General features: G+C 33.0%; 1 protein-coding gene across 2 annotated transcripts in view; it reads left to right on the top strand.

Moving 5' to 3' along the window:
• Positions 1 to 19,060, top strand: part of CWC22 (CWC22 spliceosome associated protein homolog) — a 76,962-nt gene extending 57,902 nt beyond the window's left edge. For both annotated transcript variants that reach the window (XM_053597697.1, XM_053597696.1), the window contains exons 14-20: positions 5,423 to 5,483; positions 9,294 to 9,371; positions 10,185 to 10,337; positions 12,571 to 12,698; positions 13,299 to 13,400; positions 13,493 to 13,713; positions 18,213 to 19,060. In XM_053597697.1, coding sequence (XP_053453672.1) covers positions 5,423 to 5,483; positions 9,294 to 9,371; positions 10,185 to 10,337; positions 12,571 to 12,698; positions 13,299 to 13,400; positions 13,493 to 13,713; positions 18,213 to 18,799 — 1,330 coding nt within the window. In that variant the 3' untranslated portion in view covers positions 18,800 to 19,060. The remainder of the gene's footprint in view (positions 1 to 5,422; positions 5,484 to 9,293; positions 9,372 to 10,184; positions 10,338 to 12,570; positions 12,699 to 13,298; positions 13,401 to 13,492; positions 13,714 to 18,212) is intronic.
• The last annotated feature ends 1,025 nt before the right edge of the window (positions 19,061 to 20,085 follow it).

Below are 20,085 nucleotides of genomic sequence, written 5' to 3'. Positions count from 1 at the left end.
GCACCCTAGCTGCTGAGCTATAGGCACTGAGCCTGTGTTCTTGTTTTGTTACTAGGTTAAGTATATTTTTGTTTAGCATGATGTAATACCAATAATGATTCATGAGCAGGAGTTGTCTTGTTTTCAGTCTGAAAATTTTTTGGCTTAGATACATCTTCAAATAGAAGAGTGTTAAACAGCAAAACATTGATTGGAATTTGGGGGGGGGGTGAGGGATTTATCTTTATTTCATTTTTTTCATCATATGAAAAAGAAAACTATTAAATTTTTTTCATATACACCTAAAATAAAAGATAAGTAGTTTATTATAGGTATATGTCAGTAGGGTTTGTTCTTTCATTTGTGCTTTTTTTAGAAATATAATCATAATCAGTTCTTAGCAGCAGACTTAATATCTACTATCACTATGACCATTAAGTTTGAAGGGTTGCAGTGGAGCCCTTTGAATAGTTAATTAAAAGAATCCTAACCTTGATAATCCATGAATTACACAATAGACTTGAAAAATTTAAACATTAAGAAACAAGTAACAGGCTCAGCGCCTATAGCTCAGCGGCTAGGGTGCCAGGCACATATACAGGAACTTGTGGGTTCCAATCCAGCCCAGGCCTGCCAAACAACAACAACTACAATTAAGAAAAAAAGCCGGGTGTTGTGGTGGGCACCTGTAGTCCCAGCTACTTGGGAGGCTGAGGCAAGAGAATCACTTAAGACCAAAGTTTGAGGCTGCTGTAAGCTATGATGCAATGGCACTCTACCTAGGGTGACAGCTTGAGACTCTGTCTCAAAAAAAAAAAAAAGAAACAAGTAACAGCTACTATTATACAATGGTACCGGTTCTAGTAGCAGTTATTGCTATCTTGTATGTTGGGGGTTTTTTTGTTTTAAAAATTATTAATTTTAATTATTTAAATTATTAATTTATAATTGACATAATTGTACATATTCATGGGGAACAGTGTAATGTTTCAGTATATGTATACATTGCATAATGATCAAATCTGGGTAATTACCAAATCATCACTTTAAACATTTTTCTTTTTTTTATGGTGTCAGCATTCAAAAATCTTCCCATCTGGTTACATTGTTATTTCCTAAGTCACCCTGCTGTGTAATGTGAACCAAGGACTTACTGTCCATGCCATTTGACTTTTGTTTTTCATTATTATGTTTTCTAAAGAAATAAATATTGACAGGGTATTATATGCAGAATTGTTTAGTGCCAAAAAAAAGAAAAGAAAAAGGGAGAGAATCTTATTTTTCAGCAAAAATAAAGTGTCCAATCTCTGCCACCAGTGAAAATCAAATTATTGGAGAATGGTTTTAAATGTGGACAGATGGTCTGATATAGTGTTAAAGAGAGGAAAAACTATATGTAGAACTGTGCTTATGATATTATTTTAACTATAAAAATAAGCAGATTCTAGAAATAATGTATAAACATATCAACAGAAGAAATCTTGTGGGTGGTTGGATTATAGATTTTATAGTGTCTTTTTCCCAAGTTTTTTGTATTTATTAAAAATGTTATTTTTATAATAACCAGGCTAGGAATTAAGAATAGAATGTAATTTTCAAGTCAGATGACTATGAGGGCATCTCATATAATCAGTTCACCTTTGAAAATGAGCCTGCCAAATCCCAAAAAAAAGGCGAATGTTGTGGCAGGCACCTGTAATCCCAGCACTCTGGGAGGCCGAGTGGGTTGCCTGAGCTCATGGATTTAAGACCAGCCTGAACCAGAGTGAGATCCCATCTCTAAAAAAAAGACATGCATCGTGGCGGGCACCTGTAATCCCAGCTACTGGGGAGGCTGAGGCAAGAGAATTGCTTGAGCCCAGGAGTTTGAGGTTGCTGTGAACTGTGATGCCATAGCACTCTACTGAGGGCAACACAGTGAGACTTTGTCTCAAAAAAAAAAAAAAAGAAAAGAAAAGAAAATCTTGTGAACAAAACTGTTTCTAGCAACTGATTTGTGTGAGGATTTCATTATTTCTTTTTGTTGACTAATCTCTCCAATACTCTTACCTTCTCACTGTTATGGCTCCTTAAATTACTCTATTTGCATAAAACTACACAATTGTCTTTGCTATTGAAAATAATGTTTTTCTGTTCTTGCTTTTAAATGATATTCTAGTCTGACTGCAGTATCAAAGCTGTAACATTGGGGCAGATGGACCACTGTGTTCCCCCCCAGTATAAATTTATATCAGTTGGACAAATCAGCAAAACTGTTTGTACAGACAACTTAAAAACTGGCATCATTTAAAGAAGATAGTAATTTAGTAAATGTCTTCTTTTTCTTTACCCTTCCTTCAATCACTGAATTTGTGTTAAACTTGGAATACATTTCATTTAGTAACCTAAGACTGAAATACCAAGAAATTTTAATTCATTTAATATTTATAGTTGCTGTAACTTAAAAATGATCTTGGTGTAGGGGATCATTAAAATAAAACAACAAAAAGGAATATTTAGCTACATTTACATTTCTCTTTGATACTTAGTAGATAAAAAGAATGTAGTAAAGTAAGTTTCTTCATCAATCACTTGCTTTTCACAAATTTATTTTTTTTCTTTTGGTTATTTTTTTTTGTTTGTTTGTTTGGATTTGAGAGACAAGGTCATATGCCTGGGCTAGAGTGCAGTGGAACAATAATAACTCACTGCAGACTTCAACTCCTGGACTCAAGCAGTCCTCCTACTTCAGCCTCAAGAGTAGCTAGGACTATAGGCATTCACAATTATGCCTGGCTAATTTTTTTTTTTTTAATTTTTTGTAAAGACAGGTATCATTTTGTTGCCCAGGCTAGTCTTAAACTCCTGACCTCAGCCTCCCAAAGTGCTGAAATTATGGGTGTGAGCCACCATGCCCCAGCCTGTTTTTCTTTCTTTCTTTTTTTTTTTTTTTTTAATGTGTAAAAAAGACTATTTTCCTTGGGATGGCATTTTATAACAGAATCTGACCATAACAGCCTGTTTTTCATAAATTTCAATGTTTGTGTGTGCATACTAATTCTATTCTTAACAAAAGCTAGGGAAAAAAGTCACATCTTTTTTTCATACTTTTGGTATTGCTTTATTATTGAAGGTTGTCAACTATAGTTTAATATTGTTAAATTATTATTTAATATTACCTGTTATAAAATCTCTTACCTAGTAACTTTCTTTTTTATTTTTGCTAGTTTTTTATTTGATTGCCTTATACCATCCTGGATTATTACCTTGTTGTGCTTATGAAACCCAATAAGTAATGGAAGCTGAGAAATACAGATGAATGGCAAAACTAAATTCATATTCATTATATTTCAGTGGGTGATGATTTTAAACTGCTGGTATTAAAAGAAAAGGAGAGTTTGAACTTTCTACAGAAGATATAAATATATTAGCATTATTTCTGAATCACTAAGCAAATAGCAAATTGAGTTTGCTAATTTCTTAGGTGAAGTATATTGAAGATATTTTCAATTCAATTCATATGAATGCTGTAAAAGCGTATTTTTTCCTTGCAAGTTATTTTGTTTTATTTACTATTTTTATAGTTAGTTTTTATAAAATGTAGAACCCTTGTAATTGGGTGTGAACCAAGATAACTTGTAAAAACAGTAATTAAGCAGTGAATATCATGCTGAGCATCTGAAACCTCTTTCACCTCTTCCCAACTTGGAAGAGAAATACATAAGTTTGCAATATCTAGTAAAAGTAGATGTGGTCACAGTATGATAGAATATATTGTTTACTCTTCCACACTGAAATTTTAGTGTGTGAGAGACTTGATCTATGGTTGATCTCTTTTTGTCTCAGCTGCAAAAATGAGAGGATTGCACAGAGTGTCTCTGAAACCTTCTGAAAACTGAAATTGTTTAACTGTATAAACCTAAGTCAAGATAGTATCTGATAGGTGTTTTTACCTCCAGTTATTGTTAGCAATTTAAGTGTGTATTTGTGACTGTTTTTAAAAAAAAAAAAACATTTTAGATAGTTATAAATGTTTAAGAAGAAAGTACTAACCCTTTAAAGCTTTTAGTTCTTTGTTTTTGTGTTAAGCATCCTACCCATTGCTTTATCTAAGCTTTTGAATATAGTTATTAGTCTTTTCCTTTCTTAGATTTACCAAAATAATGTTGAACAGGGTACCTAACTCTCATGAATACCCTGAGCATTAGAAAGCACTCATTGAGATATGAGACCTAGTTACCCAGAGTTAGTGTTCTTAGGTTTGTCTTATAACACTAGATTTTCAAATCAGAATTGTTAATAAATTCTTCATGTGCCATTGTTACCCTATAATGTTGGAAGGAAAAGATATGGCTGATATCTCAGAATTTACTACTATTGTCCTTCAGTGACCAGTTCGAGCAGAAGATAACCATAACATGATTGCAGTAACAAAAAGAACTTACACACTTTTTTATTGCTTTTTTCCAACTAAAATGAAGAAAATCATATATAATACAAACCTTTTTCTCTGACTAGCTATGGTTTGAGGTTGGTTGTTTTGAGGGAATAATAAAAAAAATATGTATTTTCATCTTTTTTATTTTTACTTTTGCTTCTTTTAAATTCAGATTTTATTCACATACCATAAAATGTACCCTTTTAAAATGTAATGTATGATGACATTCATGTTCTACATAATACATTTCAGGTAACAACAGAACCCTTGTACGGTGGTGGTCCCTTCAGATTATCATATTGTAATTTTACTGTACCTTTTCTTTCTTTCTCTTTTTTTTTTTTTTTGGTTGCAGTTTGGCTGGGGCCAGGTTCGAGCCCACCACCCTCCGTATATGGGGCCTGTGCCTTACTCACTGAGCCACAGGCACTGCCCTACTATAACTTTACTGTGTTTAGATATGTCTGGATACACAAACACTTACCATTGTGTTACAGTTGCCTACAATAGTCAGTACAGCAGGTTGTGCCATATAGCCTATGTGTTGTAGCAGATCATACCATCTAGGTTTATTTTAGTGGACTGTGTGGTGTTTGCACAACGGTGAAATCACGTTAAGTGATACATGATTATGGCTGATTTTAGCATATTCACAAAGTTGTACAATCACCACCACTATCTAATTCCTGAACATTTGATCATTCTGAAACACCTTGAACTCCTTGTTTCCTTAATCTACTTTCTATGTCTGTGGATTTGCCTAGATATTTTATGTCAATGGAATTATACTCTTTGTGGCCTTTTGTGCCTGGCTTCTTTTACTTAACATAATTCAAGGTTCACCCATGTTGGTACTTCCTTCTTTTAAAGTTAAGAGCTATGCTTTATTTATATACATAATATAATTATGTGAAATTGTAGTTAAAAGATTATTCAAAACAATCATTAAAACAAGATTCTTATATATAAAAGATCGCTACCTTTTATGCTGTAAGCTTTTAACCTATTGTGTTCTTATCCCCACAGTTTAGATTTTGAGGAATGTGCTCACAAATTGCTGAAAATGGAATTCCCTGAAAGTCAAACAGTATGTTAATAGTTTTTTTTTTCCTATTGGGAAATATATGTTGGTTATAAAAACATTTAAGAGAGTTAATAGCTAGGTTTCATGAATTGAAGCAATCCTCTGTCCTGAATATTCATTTTTAAAAGTAGCTTATTATAATTTTAAAATAACTAAAAACTGGGGTGTAGAAGTTACTCCAATGAATTACCTTGTCTGCTTGAATGAGATGTGGGAATAGAGAAAAAGACCTGAAACATGACACTTTACATAGAATATTTGAACGCTTTCCTATAAATCAAGTTGTAACATTATTACAATAGAAAATTTGTTCTTTAATGAATTACCTGATCCATCTTCTTTATACACTAAAAAAAGCATTCTTCTGTGGTAGAAATTACAAGGTGACAGCACATGTTGTTAATGTTGCTATAGTTGGATATAAAGGAATCTGTATTATTTTTTTCATTCATCATGTTCATTCAACAAAAAAATGTATTCAGTTTATACAATGTGCAAGATGTCAATGATTTAGCAGTCTGTAAAGTAAATATAGCTCCCACTTAGCCTTGTGGAACTCATTGTCTTGGTCTACTTCTCTATTCAAATTATCAAATTTAATGACAAGGATAATAAAGAACAGTTGATAAGATTATCTTATTTTTTCTTCTAGCTTTTTTGTACATATTGTGTATGTATTGCTCTCTGTCCATCCAGACTTTAGGCCTTTAGAACCTGTGCCAACACTCAGGTGATTTTGTTTTTCACACCTTGCTTTACATGAGGTAGACCTGGCACAGATGCCAGAGTGAATGTATGAGCCCTAATAGGCCATTTAGTTTCTGGTTCTTCTGGATATAAGTTCTTTGTCTTAAAAACTTAAATATGATGTATTATTGGGACAGACTGTGTTGCCCAAGCCTGCTGCCTTTTTTTACAAATAATGTTTTATTAGAACATAGCTATACTCAGTCACTGATGTATTGTGTGTGGCCATTTTCGTATCACAGCATGAATAAGTAGTTTTATCAGAAGTAAAATATTTACTTTCTGGTCCCTCGTGGAAAATTCTGGAAATGCCGTGGTGTAGAATTTTAAGGAAAGTTTATTCTTTCCAAATTTAAAGCATTCTTTTTTTCCCTTTTAAATTTCCTTTATTAGTATATTAATAATATAGTACCTATTTATACTCTGGCTGCATGCCCTTGGTATATCATCATTGGAAGGAAATAAATTAGTAAATTATCTTTAAAATTATAATTGACACTAAAATGAGTGTATGATCTTGTCATTTAAGGAATATAGCCAAGTAATTACAAATTTTATTAATATTAATCTAGAAGATAGTTATTCCCAGAACTAACCTCAACATAGTTTGATAATATTTGTAAGAATGTTAGTGCTTCTATTTTCATGCACTCAGAAGACTTCTAACGTTGCTGTAATATTTAATTAAAATGTTAAAATATTTAATTATAAGCCAGAGGGAATAATTTATAATTGCATTGAGTCTAGGAAAGAGAGTAATTTGTTTTGCAAGTACTATTAGCAGTGCTATCAGCATATTACCCTGTCTTATTGTTTAAAACCCAATTAACTGCTATACTATTACAAAACATAATGTTGGTAGAAAAAGTTGAAAGTGAAGTTTAATTTAATATATCAAGTTAACATAATGGGGAAGAATTTAGAAAAGCCTCATTTTTTAAAGTTTTTAGTACTGTATAAAATTTTGATACAGTACACCTTTCAGAACTTACGTATTTATAAACTTTTTTTAATTGAAATAGCTTGAAATTAATCTGTTTTTAAAATCTGGCAGTATAATGGCATCTGAAAGTCACCCTATGTTTTAACATGAGGCATTTGAGTGGATGGTTCCATGAGTAAACTAATACCAAGAACAAGTGCCATCCAATTGATCTTTTTGCAGTGATGGAAATTAATATATTCTGTACCATCCACTACTGTAGCCACTAGTCATATATGGCTTTTTAGTAATCTAAATATGACTGATGTGATTAAGAGACTGAAATTTAAATAGGTAATTTATATTTAAATAACCACATGTGGCTAGTGGCTACCCTGTTAGCACAATTTTGAGCTGCTTCTGGGTTCTTGCCCTGAGAACTCCTTCCTTTGGAGTCTCTGACACAATTATTTATATAGATATGTATAATAAATACCTATTGACCTTGCTTTTTTTAATATTTACAGTTTTTACTTAGGTTGCATTCCATATTTTTAAATATGACAGTACGTTAAAATTGTTAATTGAAAATATAAAGGTAAAAATTAACTAAAAGAATATACATTTTTATAGACTTGTTTTCTGTTTATAGAAAGTAAATAAATATGTTGCAGTTTGTATGTTTGGGGAAACATTTGTTTAACTTTCTGATAAGTGTTTAAAGGAAAAAGGTTTAGTTGATTGTATACTGGTGATCAGAGAATGAGTATGTAACTTTTTCATTTTGTCTCTATTAATTTTATGTTACTTGATTTTCTTCACCTGTGAAAATACTATAGTCAATACTTTATTAGGATTATTTCAGGAACTAATAATATTTGTTAATTAAAAATTTCTTATTAAGTATGAATCATTTGTGGTGAAGGTACTTCCTGATTATTAATTCAACAGAATTTTCACAGAAAGGTTGTCAAGGTAGCTAAATAGCTGATTGGACGACATATTATTCTAGCAGTTACACAATGATTATCTGTATAAATCTATGTATAGATAGATCTACACGCATAATACTTACTTCGAGGTGAGAAAATTCAGCCAGAGGTGGTTTTTTTGTTGTTATTCCTTTAAATACATTTTTCTTTTTCTTTTTTATCCTGGAAGTGCTATTTACTTCAGACTGTTAACTAAAGGGAGCACAAATGTTTTGGCTACATGAATTGCTTTTGTACAGTTAGAATCAAAGTTATAAGTGTACCTATCATCCAGATAGTGTGCATTGTGCCCAGTAGGAGTAATTTTACCCATTCCCTCTTTGTTGAGTTTACTTAGATATGTGCACATGAATGTTGATTGATTAGTTCCAGTTTAATAGTGAGAACATACAGTGTTTGGTTTTCCATTTTTGTGGTATTTCACTTAGAAGAGTGGTCTCCAGTTCCATCCAGTTTGTTGCAAAAGGTATTAGTTCACCTTTTTTATGACTGAGTAGTACTTCGTTATACATATACTACATTTTATTAATCTGTTCACGTATTGATGGGCATAATTTGCAATTGTGAATTGTGCTGCAATAGACATTCAAGTACAAGTGTACATTTTTTTCTTTATCAAACAAAGGTAATTTATGTTAACATCGAAGTTGTGTCCATTTATGAGTTTTCTGTATAGATTCGTCATGTTCTGCTGTTCCCATACTAACTAAATATATTCCTCAGCTGCTGAGTCTGTATTTTTGGGATATGTATTGTTAGATGTTGTGTTGGTGAAACTATATTTAAGAGAATTCTACATAGGATCCTTTAAGAATACAGTATATGCCATCTTTCCCTGATGTATCTGTTTCATATCCTAGGTTTGTTTGAAGTGGTTCATACATATGCAAATTTAGGATTTTATAATTAATCTAACTAACATAAATGACTGTAGAAGCTGTCAGACCAAAGGCTTTCAAAAAGTATGCTTATCACTGACTGACGTTTTTATTTTGTTCTAATTACTGAAGTTCACAGAATTTTTAAAGTATTTTAAAGCCTTATTTAAAAATGCAGGCAGTTGCTATCAACTGCTATCATATTGGTAAATTATCATACAGTATACATCCCCATTGTTTTTCAAATCATTAATGTAATATTTTATCCAAACAGAAAGAACTCTGCAACATGATACTTGATTGCTGTGCTCAACAAAGGACATATGAGAAATTTTTTGGCTTATTAGCTGGGGTGAGTTCCATTCTTTTTTTTTTAATGCTAGAATTTAATAGATGCACTAAAGGGAATTCTTTTTTTTTTTTTTTTTATTGTTGGGGATTCATTGAGGGTACAATAAGCCAGGTTACACTGATTGCAATTGTTAGGCAAAGTCCCTCTTGCAATCATGTCTTGCCCCCATAAAGTGTGACACACACCAAAGCCCCACCCCCCTCCCTACTAAAGGGAATTCTTAACGTGAATATTTTGAATTAATGATTCTTTTTGTGGTATGACCTAATATAATGACATATCTTTGCTAAAAGTAAACTATTCTCTCTTTTCTTGGGGTTCCCAGTGTCTTCAGCATCTTCCTTTGTCACTTTATTTTTGCAGTGCCTTAACTTTGCATATCATTTTCTAGAACTTTTTGACATCTAAATGCTTCATAACAATTTCCCAAGAGGACAATTAAATGCTATCTTGTCAAACTCTCACAGTAGTTACCAATGTTAAGCACATGTTCAAGCAACACAAGTAAAGCATGAGCTAAAATATTTTTTTAAATCCAAGCGCTGCCCACAGGATGGTAAAAATATATGTGTATATATACAAATGTATGTGTCTCTGATCAGCTACATGTATCATTTTGTTTTAGCATACAAATCTTAGGTACATGAAGCCATCATACACTACAAAAAGATTTAGTGATATGATTTATGTTCTTTGATGATACATATATCGATTTTTGTTTGATTCAGTAAATATAGAAAGGTTTAATGTGTTCATGATTATATTGACATTGAATTTCTAATGGTGCTGATGTTCAGTTTTTTTATTTATTAGAGATTTTGTATGCTAAAAAAAGAGTACATGGAATCCTTTGAAAGTATATTCAAAGAACAATATGATACCATCCATCGCTTGGAAACAAACAAATTGAGAAATGTTGCTAAGATGTTTGCTCACCTTTTGTACACTGATTCACTTCCATGGAGTGTAAGTAGATGGGTCAAAATTTATACTTGCTTTCTAATTTCCTGTTATTTAATAAATAGTAGTGTAAGCTCACAGTATTCCCGTTAGGAAATGTGCTTTAAAATGCAATGTATAGTAAACTTATAGTAGAACTGCTGTCTTTGAGATTCTGTTCATGTAACATGAAATCAAAAAGCAAAGTAAATAATATAAAAGGAATATTATTTCTTATATTTAGACTAAACATCACAGTATGTTTCAATAGTGATGGCTAGGAATATTTTCAGGGACAATATTACAGATTTTCATCTGATTTGTGTATACACGTACGTGTGCCCACTCCAGTTATGACATTATTTTGGTGACAAATGTGTCTCTGAATTACTGTCCCTGTATCCTAAGGGAGTAATTCTCCCTGAGTCCTCTTGTTAGGGTTCAAGAAAAATGACTTTCCTGACAGAATGTTTTCTTTTTTAGCAGACGTTGAGGTTGGGTAAACGGTAGGGAAGATATCCTGCATTGATAGTTAGATAAGGAAAGATACATTCTTGATGCGGAAATGTGCTCTGGATCAGAATTTCAAATGTATTCATTAAGCTGGCATTTGTTGTATAGCTACTGTTCATTCAACCATCATTATTTAGCCTGTGTTCCCATTCACAGAGAAGGATACTGTGTAATATTTAGAGTAAATTATATATGGTCCCTGCTTTCAAGGTTACTGTACAAGAGCAGAGGTAAAATATGCCTTCAGTGATAGTACAAAAAAAAAGTGTATAGGTACTTTATAAAAACTAAGTTACTAAAGGAATTATTTTTTAAAAAAAGAAAAGAGGATTACATCTAAGAGGAAATATGAGGATCATATTGTAGAATACCATACCTAATGGTATAACCAGGCAATGTCATCAAGCTTATAAACATTGGATAAGTTTTGTAGTATTTTTAAGTACTGAGTATATCCAGCTACTTTTTATTTTTTCAAGACAAAATTTCATTTATTTGTAATTAGAAATAAATATTTCACAATATATAATTATATACTGCTTTTTTGATTAATCACTATGCTTTAATGTTCAATTTGTAACAATGAGAATATATCCTGCATATAAGATATTTATATTACAATTCATAACAGTAGCAAAATTACAGTTATGAAGTAGTAACGAAAATAATTTTATGGTTGGGGGTCACCACAACATGAGGAACTGTATGAAAGGGTTGTGGCATTAGGAAGGTTGAGAACCACTGTTCCAGTGGCTGTCAGCATTCCTTGGCTTGTGGCCACCTTGTATTAGTCTCTGCCTCTATGGTCACATGGCCTTCTGCTATTCTGGGTGTATAGTATCTCCCTCTGCTTCCCTGTTACAAAGGTACACATGGTAGCTTTGAGGAACAACCCACATAAACCTGGATAATCTCCCCTTCTCAAGATCCTTGGCTTAACCACTTATACAAAGACTTTTTTGGGATGGGCTGCCTAGGGTTCCAGGGATTAGGATGTAGTTATCTTTTGTGGGTCTGCTTTTCAGCCTACTACACCAGCCTTGCAATTCCTGAATGTTAGCTCCATCCCTGTACTAGTCCAGCCATCTAATCCTGGACAGCTACTTTAATAGATATTTGTAAGCTAATACTGGAGCCTCATTATAATAATTTTTTACTTTTTTTTAACCTTCTTTGAGAAAATGAAGTCAGAGTTTTAAACAATTGACAAATAGGTTTCTAGAGCACATAGCCCATAAAAATTGGAGATTACTTTTATTTTTATTTGCCCTAAAATATCTTTAGGGAGTTTCAGTTTTCAAGCCCCAATCTTAGTATTGAGAATAAACAATCATTCTTTCTGCCTACTTTAATTGTGTATTATATGTACTATACAAAACTATTGCCTAATACTGTAAGTGACAATTTGTCCCAAGACCTCATATACACCACATTTTGAAGAGTGAGGTTTAGGGGCTTATAATCTTTTCTTCAACTTTATATGCTCAAGAGTAGATAACTTTCCTGCTATAAAAAGCACATTACTCAAGAAAGAAAATGAAATCTATTTCTGTAACATGTTAACATTTTGAAAATTAGTATAGAGAATTAATCTTAAACTTTGTCACTATAAGGGAAGGTATTCAGAGATGATTGTGCTTGAAGGTGAAAAATCATAATTTTGGGAAACTCTTAAACTTAATCCATATTGGTCACTATGTCTTGTCTTTTGAAAATCAAAATAAAATTATCCTTTTTAAATTTTCAGGTTCTTGAATGTATAAAACTGAGCGAAGAAACCACCACATCATCCAGTAGAATTTTCGTCAAAATATTTTTTCAGGAACTATGTGAATACATGGGTCTCCCTAAACTGAATGCAAGATTAAAGGATGAGTAAGTTTCATTAAGCTCTTTGTATTCCTCCTGACTTTGGGCTTTCCCCTTCTTTAACAGGTACAAGTCCACCTCTGATTACAAAAGCAAATGTTAAGTCCTCTAGGACGTCATCCATTAGTCATGTAGATGTGAGTGGATGTGTTTATCACCTTTGACATCCCCTTTTGTTGACTACTTCCCTTCTCCTCTAGTACTTTGCACAGTGCTATGTGTGTATATATAATATATGCACACACTATAGAGGTTTTTAAGATTTTTCATACAAACTATATACATATACATGTATACATACTGTACATTTATTCACATGTATATATGCATATATGTGTCTCTACATTTACCTTTTTATGTGTGGGTAGTTTGCATACAAAAAATTTGTTAACAAAATCACCTCTGTTGCATAACTATAGAAATCAGTTAGTAAATTATTGCTTGATCTATTCATTTCATGTATTCATTTCATTCCTAATAAGTGGAATAAACAACTTCCATTTACTGATTTAATATATAGAAAATTGAAAATGGGCTGTGGTAAAGAATCTTACCTTTTTGACTTTAAGCAATCTACTCTTTTGTTCATTTTTTTTTCCTTTTTAGAACTCTACAGCCATTCTTTGAAGGATTATTACCCCGAGATAATCCAAGAAACACTCGATTTGCAATTAACTTCTTTACTTCGATAGGTCTTGGGGGTTTAACGTAAGAACTATTTTTGTAATTTCATTTTCAACTTGCAAAATTACTCACAGTTGCCTTTGAAGCAAAACCTAACAGATTATGTTTTTAATTAGGGATGAATTGCGTGAGCATCTCAAAAATACGCCAAAGGTCATCGTGGCACAGAAACCAGATGTTGAGAAAAATAAATCCTCCCCATCTTCTTCCTCTTCAGCGTCCTCCTCTTCAGAGTCTGACTCCTCCGACTCTGATTCTGACAGCAGCAATAGCAGCTCAGAGTCTTCCAGTGAAGAGAGTGATTCTTCATCTACCAGCAGTCACAGCTCTGCCTCAGGTAGTGCAGCTCATTTATAACGTATCTTGTTCTTTTCATTTTTTTTTTTTTTTTTTTTTTTTTGTAGCGACAGAGTCTCACTTCACTGCCCTCGGTAGAGTAGTAGAGTGCCATGACGTCACAGGGCTCACAGGAACCTCCAGCTCTTGGGCTTCCACGATTCTCCTGCCTCAGCCTCCCGAGCAGCTGGGACTACAGGTGCCCACCACAACGCCCCGCTATTTTTTTGTTGCAGTTCGCCGGGGCTGGGTTTGAACCCGCCACCCTCGGTCTATGGGGCCCGTGCCCTACTCACTGAGCCACAGGCACCACCCTTTTCTAACAAGTATATTTCTTGTGATATTTATAATAAGAGAAGAAAATTTGACTGCTTATTTATTTTATAGTTCAGTTGATTAAAAGCCACAATTAATAATATATAAATGATCATATTCATCTATCACTGTCACAGTCTGTAGTGTCTTACAACATCTAAAATGCTGAGATTATCTTTTGGAATCCTCTTCATAGAAAAGAAGATTATTTCATTGGCAAATATTTATTGGACTGTTGACTGAAATGCCATATGCCTATAACATGCATAATCGTGTATAATCTAGTTTATAAGAGCTACCCTGATATTTTTATATTACATAAATATTAAGGTTTCTTTTAATAGTAAAGCTTTATGTTTGTAATTGACATGTCCCACACATTTGGGATATACCTCACATAGTGTGTGAATTTTCATAAAGAGAACACATCTAATATGACTAGCACCCAGAAGAACTACCAGTACCCCAGAGCTACTTCATGTTCCCTTTCCCACTTACTACTCTCCCATCCTTATGGTGGCTGCTGTTCTAACTTATAATTCCATAGGTTAGTTTTGCCTGTTTTTAACTTTAGAATTATACATTATGAACTCCTGTATGTCTGGCTTATTTCTTTCAATATTGTGTAATGGGTTTTCTAGTTATGAATATACCATAGTATCTTTATATTTTTCACTCTGTAAATCTAAATGTACAAATCACGTGTACTCTTCTGTAGTATTTATGTATTTATTTATGTGTGCATGCTTTTTATTAGGTATATACCTATAGGCAGAATCACTGTGTTGTAGGGTATGCATATATTTAGCTTTAGTAAATACTGCCAGTTTATCATGTGGTTATGCCCTTATACACTCCCACCAGCCACATGGGAGAGTTCCCGTAGCTTTCAGCCTCAGTAACACATAAAACTGGCTGTCTTTTTTTGTTTTAGCCATTCTGTTGGTGTGTAATGATATTACATTGTGGTTTAGTTTTAATGTGCATTTCCTGATCACTATTGAAATTGAGCACCATTTTATATATTGTTGGCCATTTGAGTTTTTGTTGTTGTTAAGTGACTTCTCAAATCTTTTGACAATTTTTTAATTGTCTTTTTTTTTTGTGGGAGATCTTTATGTGTTTCAGATATGCATCCTTTGCATATGTACATATTGCAAATAACTAGCCTCGTTCTTGTCTTTCTGGCCCTATGAGGCTGCCAGAGCTCTGCTGTCTTTCTGCCCCTCAGCACCAGCCCTGAATCAGCAGATGTTGCCAGGAAGAAAGTGATTGTAGAATGTCAGCTTCTCTATGCTTCTGCCTTCTCATCATTTTTGGCTCTTCTTAGTCTCATTTTATTTCACTAGTTCTCTGATGACTTAACTTATTTTTTCCTTTTTAACTTTTTTTTAAACTAATTTTATAGCAAAGTTGCAAAGATAGTATAGAGAATTTCCATATACCCCTCATCTAGCATCCCCTAATGGTAGCATCTTACACAACCATACTACAGTGATGGAAATTAACATTGGGAAACATTATTTTAAAGTAGTCTACAGATCTTATTTGAATTTCACCAGTATTTCCCTAATGTCCTTTTCTTATTTTAGGATTCTTACATTTAATTGTATTCTCTTCTGCAGTATGTGATACTTCTAGTCTTCCTTTGTTTTGATTTGCCTTGACACTTCTGAAGTCCTCGGGTCATGTATTTTTGCAGCCTGTCCCTCAGTATGGAGGTTTGTTTGATGTTTTCTCATGATTAGACTGAGGTTAGGCATTTGGGGCAAGAACCCATAGAAATGGTGTATCCTTCTTAGTGCATCTCATCAAGAGGTTTATAATATTCATACTTTTTTTTTTTTTTTTTTTTTTTTTTGGTGACCTTGACCTTGATCACTTGAGTAAGGTGGTGTCTGTTGGATGTCTTTATGGAAACTGTTCACTGTAAAATTAATACCTTGTAGGGAGATAATTTGATACTGTGCAAATCTTTCTCTTTCAGCTTGTACCTACTAATTTTGATATTCATTTTTGGATCTTGTCTGCAATGTTTATTGCTATGATGTTTTTCACTTGGTGATTTTCTGTTTGTCTGTTTTCTTCTACATTTAGTAATTGCATTTCCTCTGTAAGAAAGAGTTATTCTTCCCTCATTCTTTTATTTATTCAACTATATATTTATATCACTGTGGACTCAAGATTATTTTATTTGGGGGGGTTAAGTTCAGTACAGTCATTTGTTCAAATCATTTCATGTTTGACAGCTAGGAGTTCCTTCAGCATGACTTCTGTGTACTTTTGACCTATCCCCATCCTTTTGAGTACTTCCTTCCATTATAGTATTACAAGTTATTCAGATCTTTAGTGCCTTTCAAGGGAAGATTTAAATAATGTATCTGGCATTTCCAGTTGTTTTCAAAAGGAGCACAGGTTTTATTTTCTGTCTTCTCTATCCTACTTAGAAGTAGAAATGCTGCAGTAAACGATTCTTTTCAAAGTTTGATTCTGGTTCACATTTTCTGAAAAGGTCTGTGTTGTTTTGCACAAGGTCAACTGTGCTTTTTTTCATTATACTATCTTGATCCAAGTGAGGATTGTCTGCTTGTCCAAAGTGCACATCCTTCTTGTTTTGCTCTTTTTGTGCCCTGCTTCATTGAGGTAGTACTTTCCCTGGAGCCTTAAGTTAGCAGGCTGATCTTTATACTTGTGTTCCCTCGCTTGTTACTCACATTTCAAAGATTTTTTTATACGTACTCTATGGCAACCAGAAATATGGAGCTCTCTGTGTTTTGTTTTATCACAGCAAGATTTCATTTGCTTACAAGAACTTTTATTCTTGAATTGAAATATACAAACATTGTTCATTTAACATTCTCCTCTTAAAATTCTACAGAATTTGTTATTTCATCATATCCGTTTGAGAACAGATGATAACACAGCATGAATTGCTGCAATAAGGAAGCTTGCTGATTCAAAATTAATTCAACTTATGATACAATTTCAGTAGAGAATTTTGTTTTATTAATAAAGTATTAAATAGCATGAAAGCAGTATAAACTGTCCCCAAATTAGGAAATTATAAAGCAAGCATAACAAAGGGAGAGGAAATTTTATGTTGTTAAATGGATGGATTTTAATATCAGTAAAGCTCTGAAAGTGATGTAGAGCAGGGTCAGAGAGATGTTGGTTGAGCACAGAGCCAGATGGTTTCTGCTGGGGAGCTGCAGCTCAGCTGAGCTGTCTGATAGGAACCAGAGAAACAGGTCCTCAGTGGCAAACCAACCAATTATACTGTGTGTCAAAGGTAGGCATTTAGCAGAAGAAATGGGTTGGCACAGTGAGTTTTGGGGCAGAATTAGGATGAGAAAAGGCAATTTTCTACTTTATTTTCTTCTTTCTGTGCATATATGAGCTTGACAGAAATCTTGGTCATTTCAACACCTTGATTTATATACCCAAATTAAAAAACAGATGAAGTGATTAAATTTGTTTTACTGCTTGAAGTAGTAAGTTATTTCAGTATAATTGTATTTATACTTGTGACTAGATCAATAAATTATCCAAGGCCTTTTTAGAAGAGTTTCTTTCAGAACCAAGGCCTTGCGGCCTTGATTAGATCTCCACATATCTTCTCTTACCATTGCAGTCAGCGCCTTTCCAGTAGCATCAGAGAGCAGAACTGTTGTTTCTGTAGGAAGAGGTTTTCCTCTGAGAAGTGCCAAGCACACCCAGTCCTCCTCCTCTCACATTCAGGAAGTGACATTGCTGGTGTGTATAATGGTATACCAAGTCTGTCATAATATTTCATATGTTATATGTACATTGGCTAGGATTTTCATTTTTAGTTAAATTTTGTAAGTGGAAATGTACCATTCTAAAAAGAAAAAAGAAATGTACCATTCTAGTCACTTCATACACATTTTTATAACATTTTCTATAGTTTATTTAAAATTTCTGCTTACTCTTTTGAGTCTAAGGATCAAAATAGTATTTTGGTTAACTAATATTGAGCTATTGTATATGTTTAAAAATTATGCATTTTTTAAAATGTTCTGTCATCAGACTTTCTATTCAATCACCTTAACTTTGCATCTAGTATATATGAATTAGTAAGCCTATATTGTATCAGTAAATCTGATTGTGAAATTATGAAATTAAGATTAAAACAAAAGCTAACTTTGTTTTATTTTACAAATGCAGCTAAAGACATAAAGAAGAAGAGACAAAGGAAGACCAGAAGTAAAGGAGTAGATAAATTCATCAGGAGCCAACAAACAAATGATAGAAAACATGAAGAAAGAAGACCAGAACACAGGCACCAGGAAACAAGGACTGACAGAGACAGACGGTCAGAAAAACACAGAGATCGAAATTCAAAAGATTCAAATGGTAGAGATCCCATAACAAAGCACATGTTCAACAGAAGTGTTCCCCCTGAACGAAATAATTACAGTAGAGTTGTGAATGACAGAGATCAAGAAATGCACAGAGATTTGGAGAATAAGCGTGGTGATCACAAAAAGAAAAGAGGAGAGAGAAGAAATTCTTTTTCTGAAAATGAGAAGCACAGACATCGAAATAAGGACAGTGAAAATGTTGGAAGAAGAGATAGATCAAAGTCAAGGGAAACAGATAGAAAGCATTCAGGCTCTAGAAGTGATGAAGATAGATATCAGAATGGTTCAGAGAGGCATTGGGAAAAATCTAGCAGATACGCTGAACATTCCAGAGAAGCAAGGAAAAATCAGGATTGGCGAAGAGAAAAGTCTCCCACAAAGCAAAAATAATTCTACAAAATGACATAAACTGGGCATGCCTTATATTAAGTTGAAACAGATTATTTTTTACATTGATTGGTAAACTTTGTAGAGAATTCTTGTATAAAGTACTGATTTGTATTTGTAAATTTTAAAATGTTTTCTTTATAACATGTTTTATAACTGATACATCTCAAGGCCCTCCCCATAAAATTATTTGAAGAGAACAGTTTCATCAGAAAAGGATGTAAGTCTTGCTTATATTTTGTGAATAAAATGATCAAATACTCATTGAATCAGAGACTTTTTTTCATGGACAAAGTGTCAAGTGTCTTTCTGATAATGTTTCTAATTATTTATGAAATTATTATAATGAATATTAGTTGCTTTTCAGTTGTAACGGAAGGCCAAAATAGGTGAATCCTTTTTGGTTTAAAACATTTTTACTTTGCTATGAGATAGGTATCAGAATGGTGCTAAAAAGAAACCTTTTTCAGGTGATCACCCTTAAAAAAAAAAATTTGTTACAAATTTTATATTATATTTTGAACAAAATAGATAACATATTTTTTTCAAACATGTTTTGGTGAAGCTAGGTGTATATTAAGTCTTTCAACTGCTATGCACTGTATTGTTGATAGTTAGGACTTCTATACTGCTTGATAATTAACTGAAATGATTTGTGATCAGTGCTTTTTCTCAGCCTTAAAATTATGTCATTATTGGTGAGTTAATGTGTACTTAATTTTGAATTTAATAGGTCATTGGAAAACAGAGTCATAAGCTATGTGAGCAGCCTGTGAACTAATTCCAGTTTTTTGTAAGAGTTGTACCTCTCACCAGTTAATATGTGATCATATTATTTATTACTTTTGAAATAAAATATTGTCTCTGAGATCTTAGATTTGCTGACAAATATTTGACCTTTCTTAAAATTCAGTGCATTTTTGCCTATGTGTGGATCTGAAAATAGTATAACTACCATCTTTAGGTTTAGCTTTCAGGCATACGCTGATTTATGTTTTCTATATAAGTAATAATAAAGTCCATGTATAAATAAAATATATTAGCCTTTCCTTCTCTCCAATTGAGTAAGATAGCTTGGAAAAATTCTTTTTAGTGTTTTCTCCTGTCGTGGTGGTTACAAGGTGGTGAGTGTCATTGGTAAGGGACTATCAGAGGCATAGATGCATTTCACACAACTATGCGCTGAACACGTGGCTATGAGCCCTAAAGGAAGTAAATAAGATTTTGTTTTTTTACCTGAACCCTGATCTTCAAGAGTGGTAAAAAAGAAAAATTAGTAGATTAGAAGT

This window comes from Nycticebus coucang, chromosome 7, assembly GCF_027406575.1.
Source record: "Nycticebus coucang isolate mNycCou1 chromosome 7, mNycCou1.pri, whole genome shotgun sequence".
NCBI classification, from domain to species: Eukaryota; Metazoa; Chordata; class Mammalia; order Primates; family Lorisidae; genus Nycticebus; species Nycticebus coucang.
The sequence above is the reverse complement of the archived record's forward strand: the minus strand, read 5'-3'. Positions and strand labels throughout refer to the sequence as shown.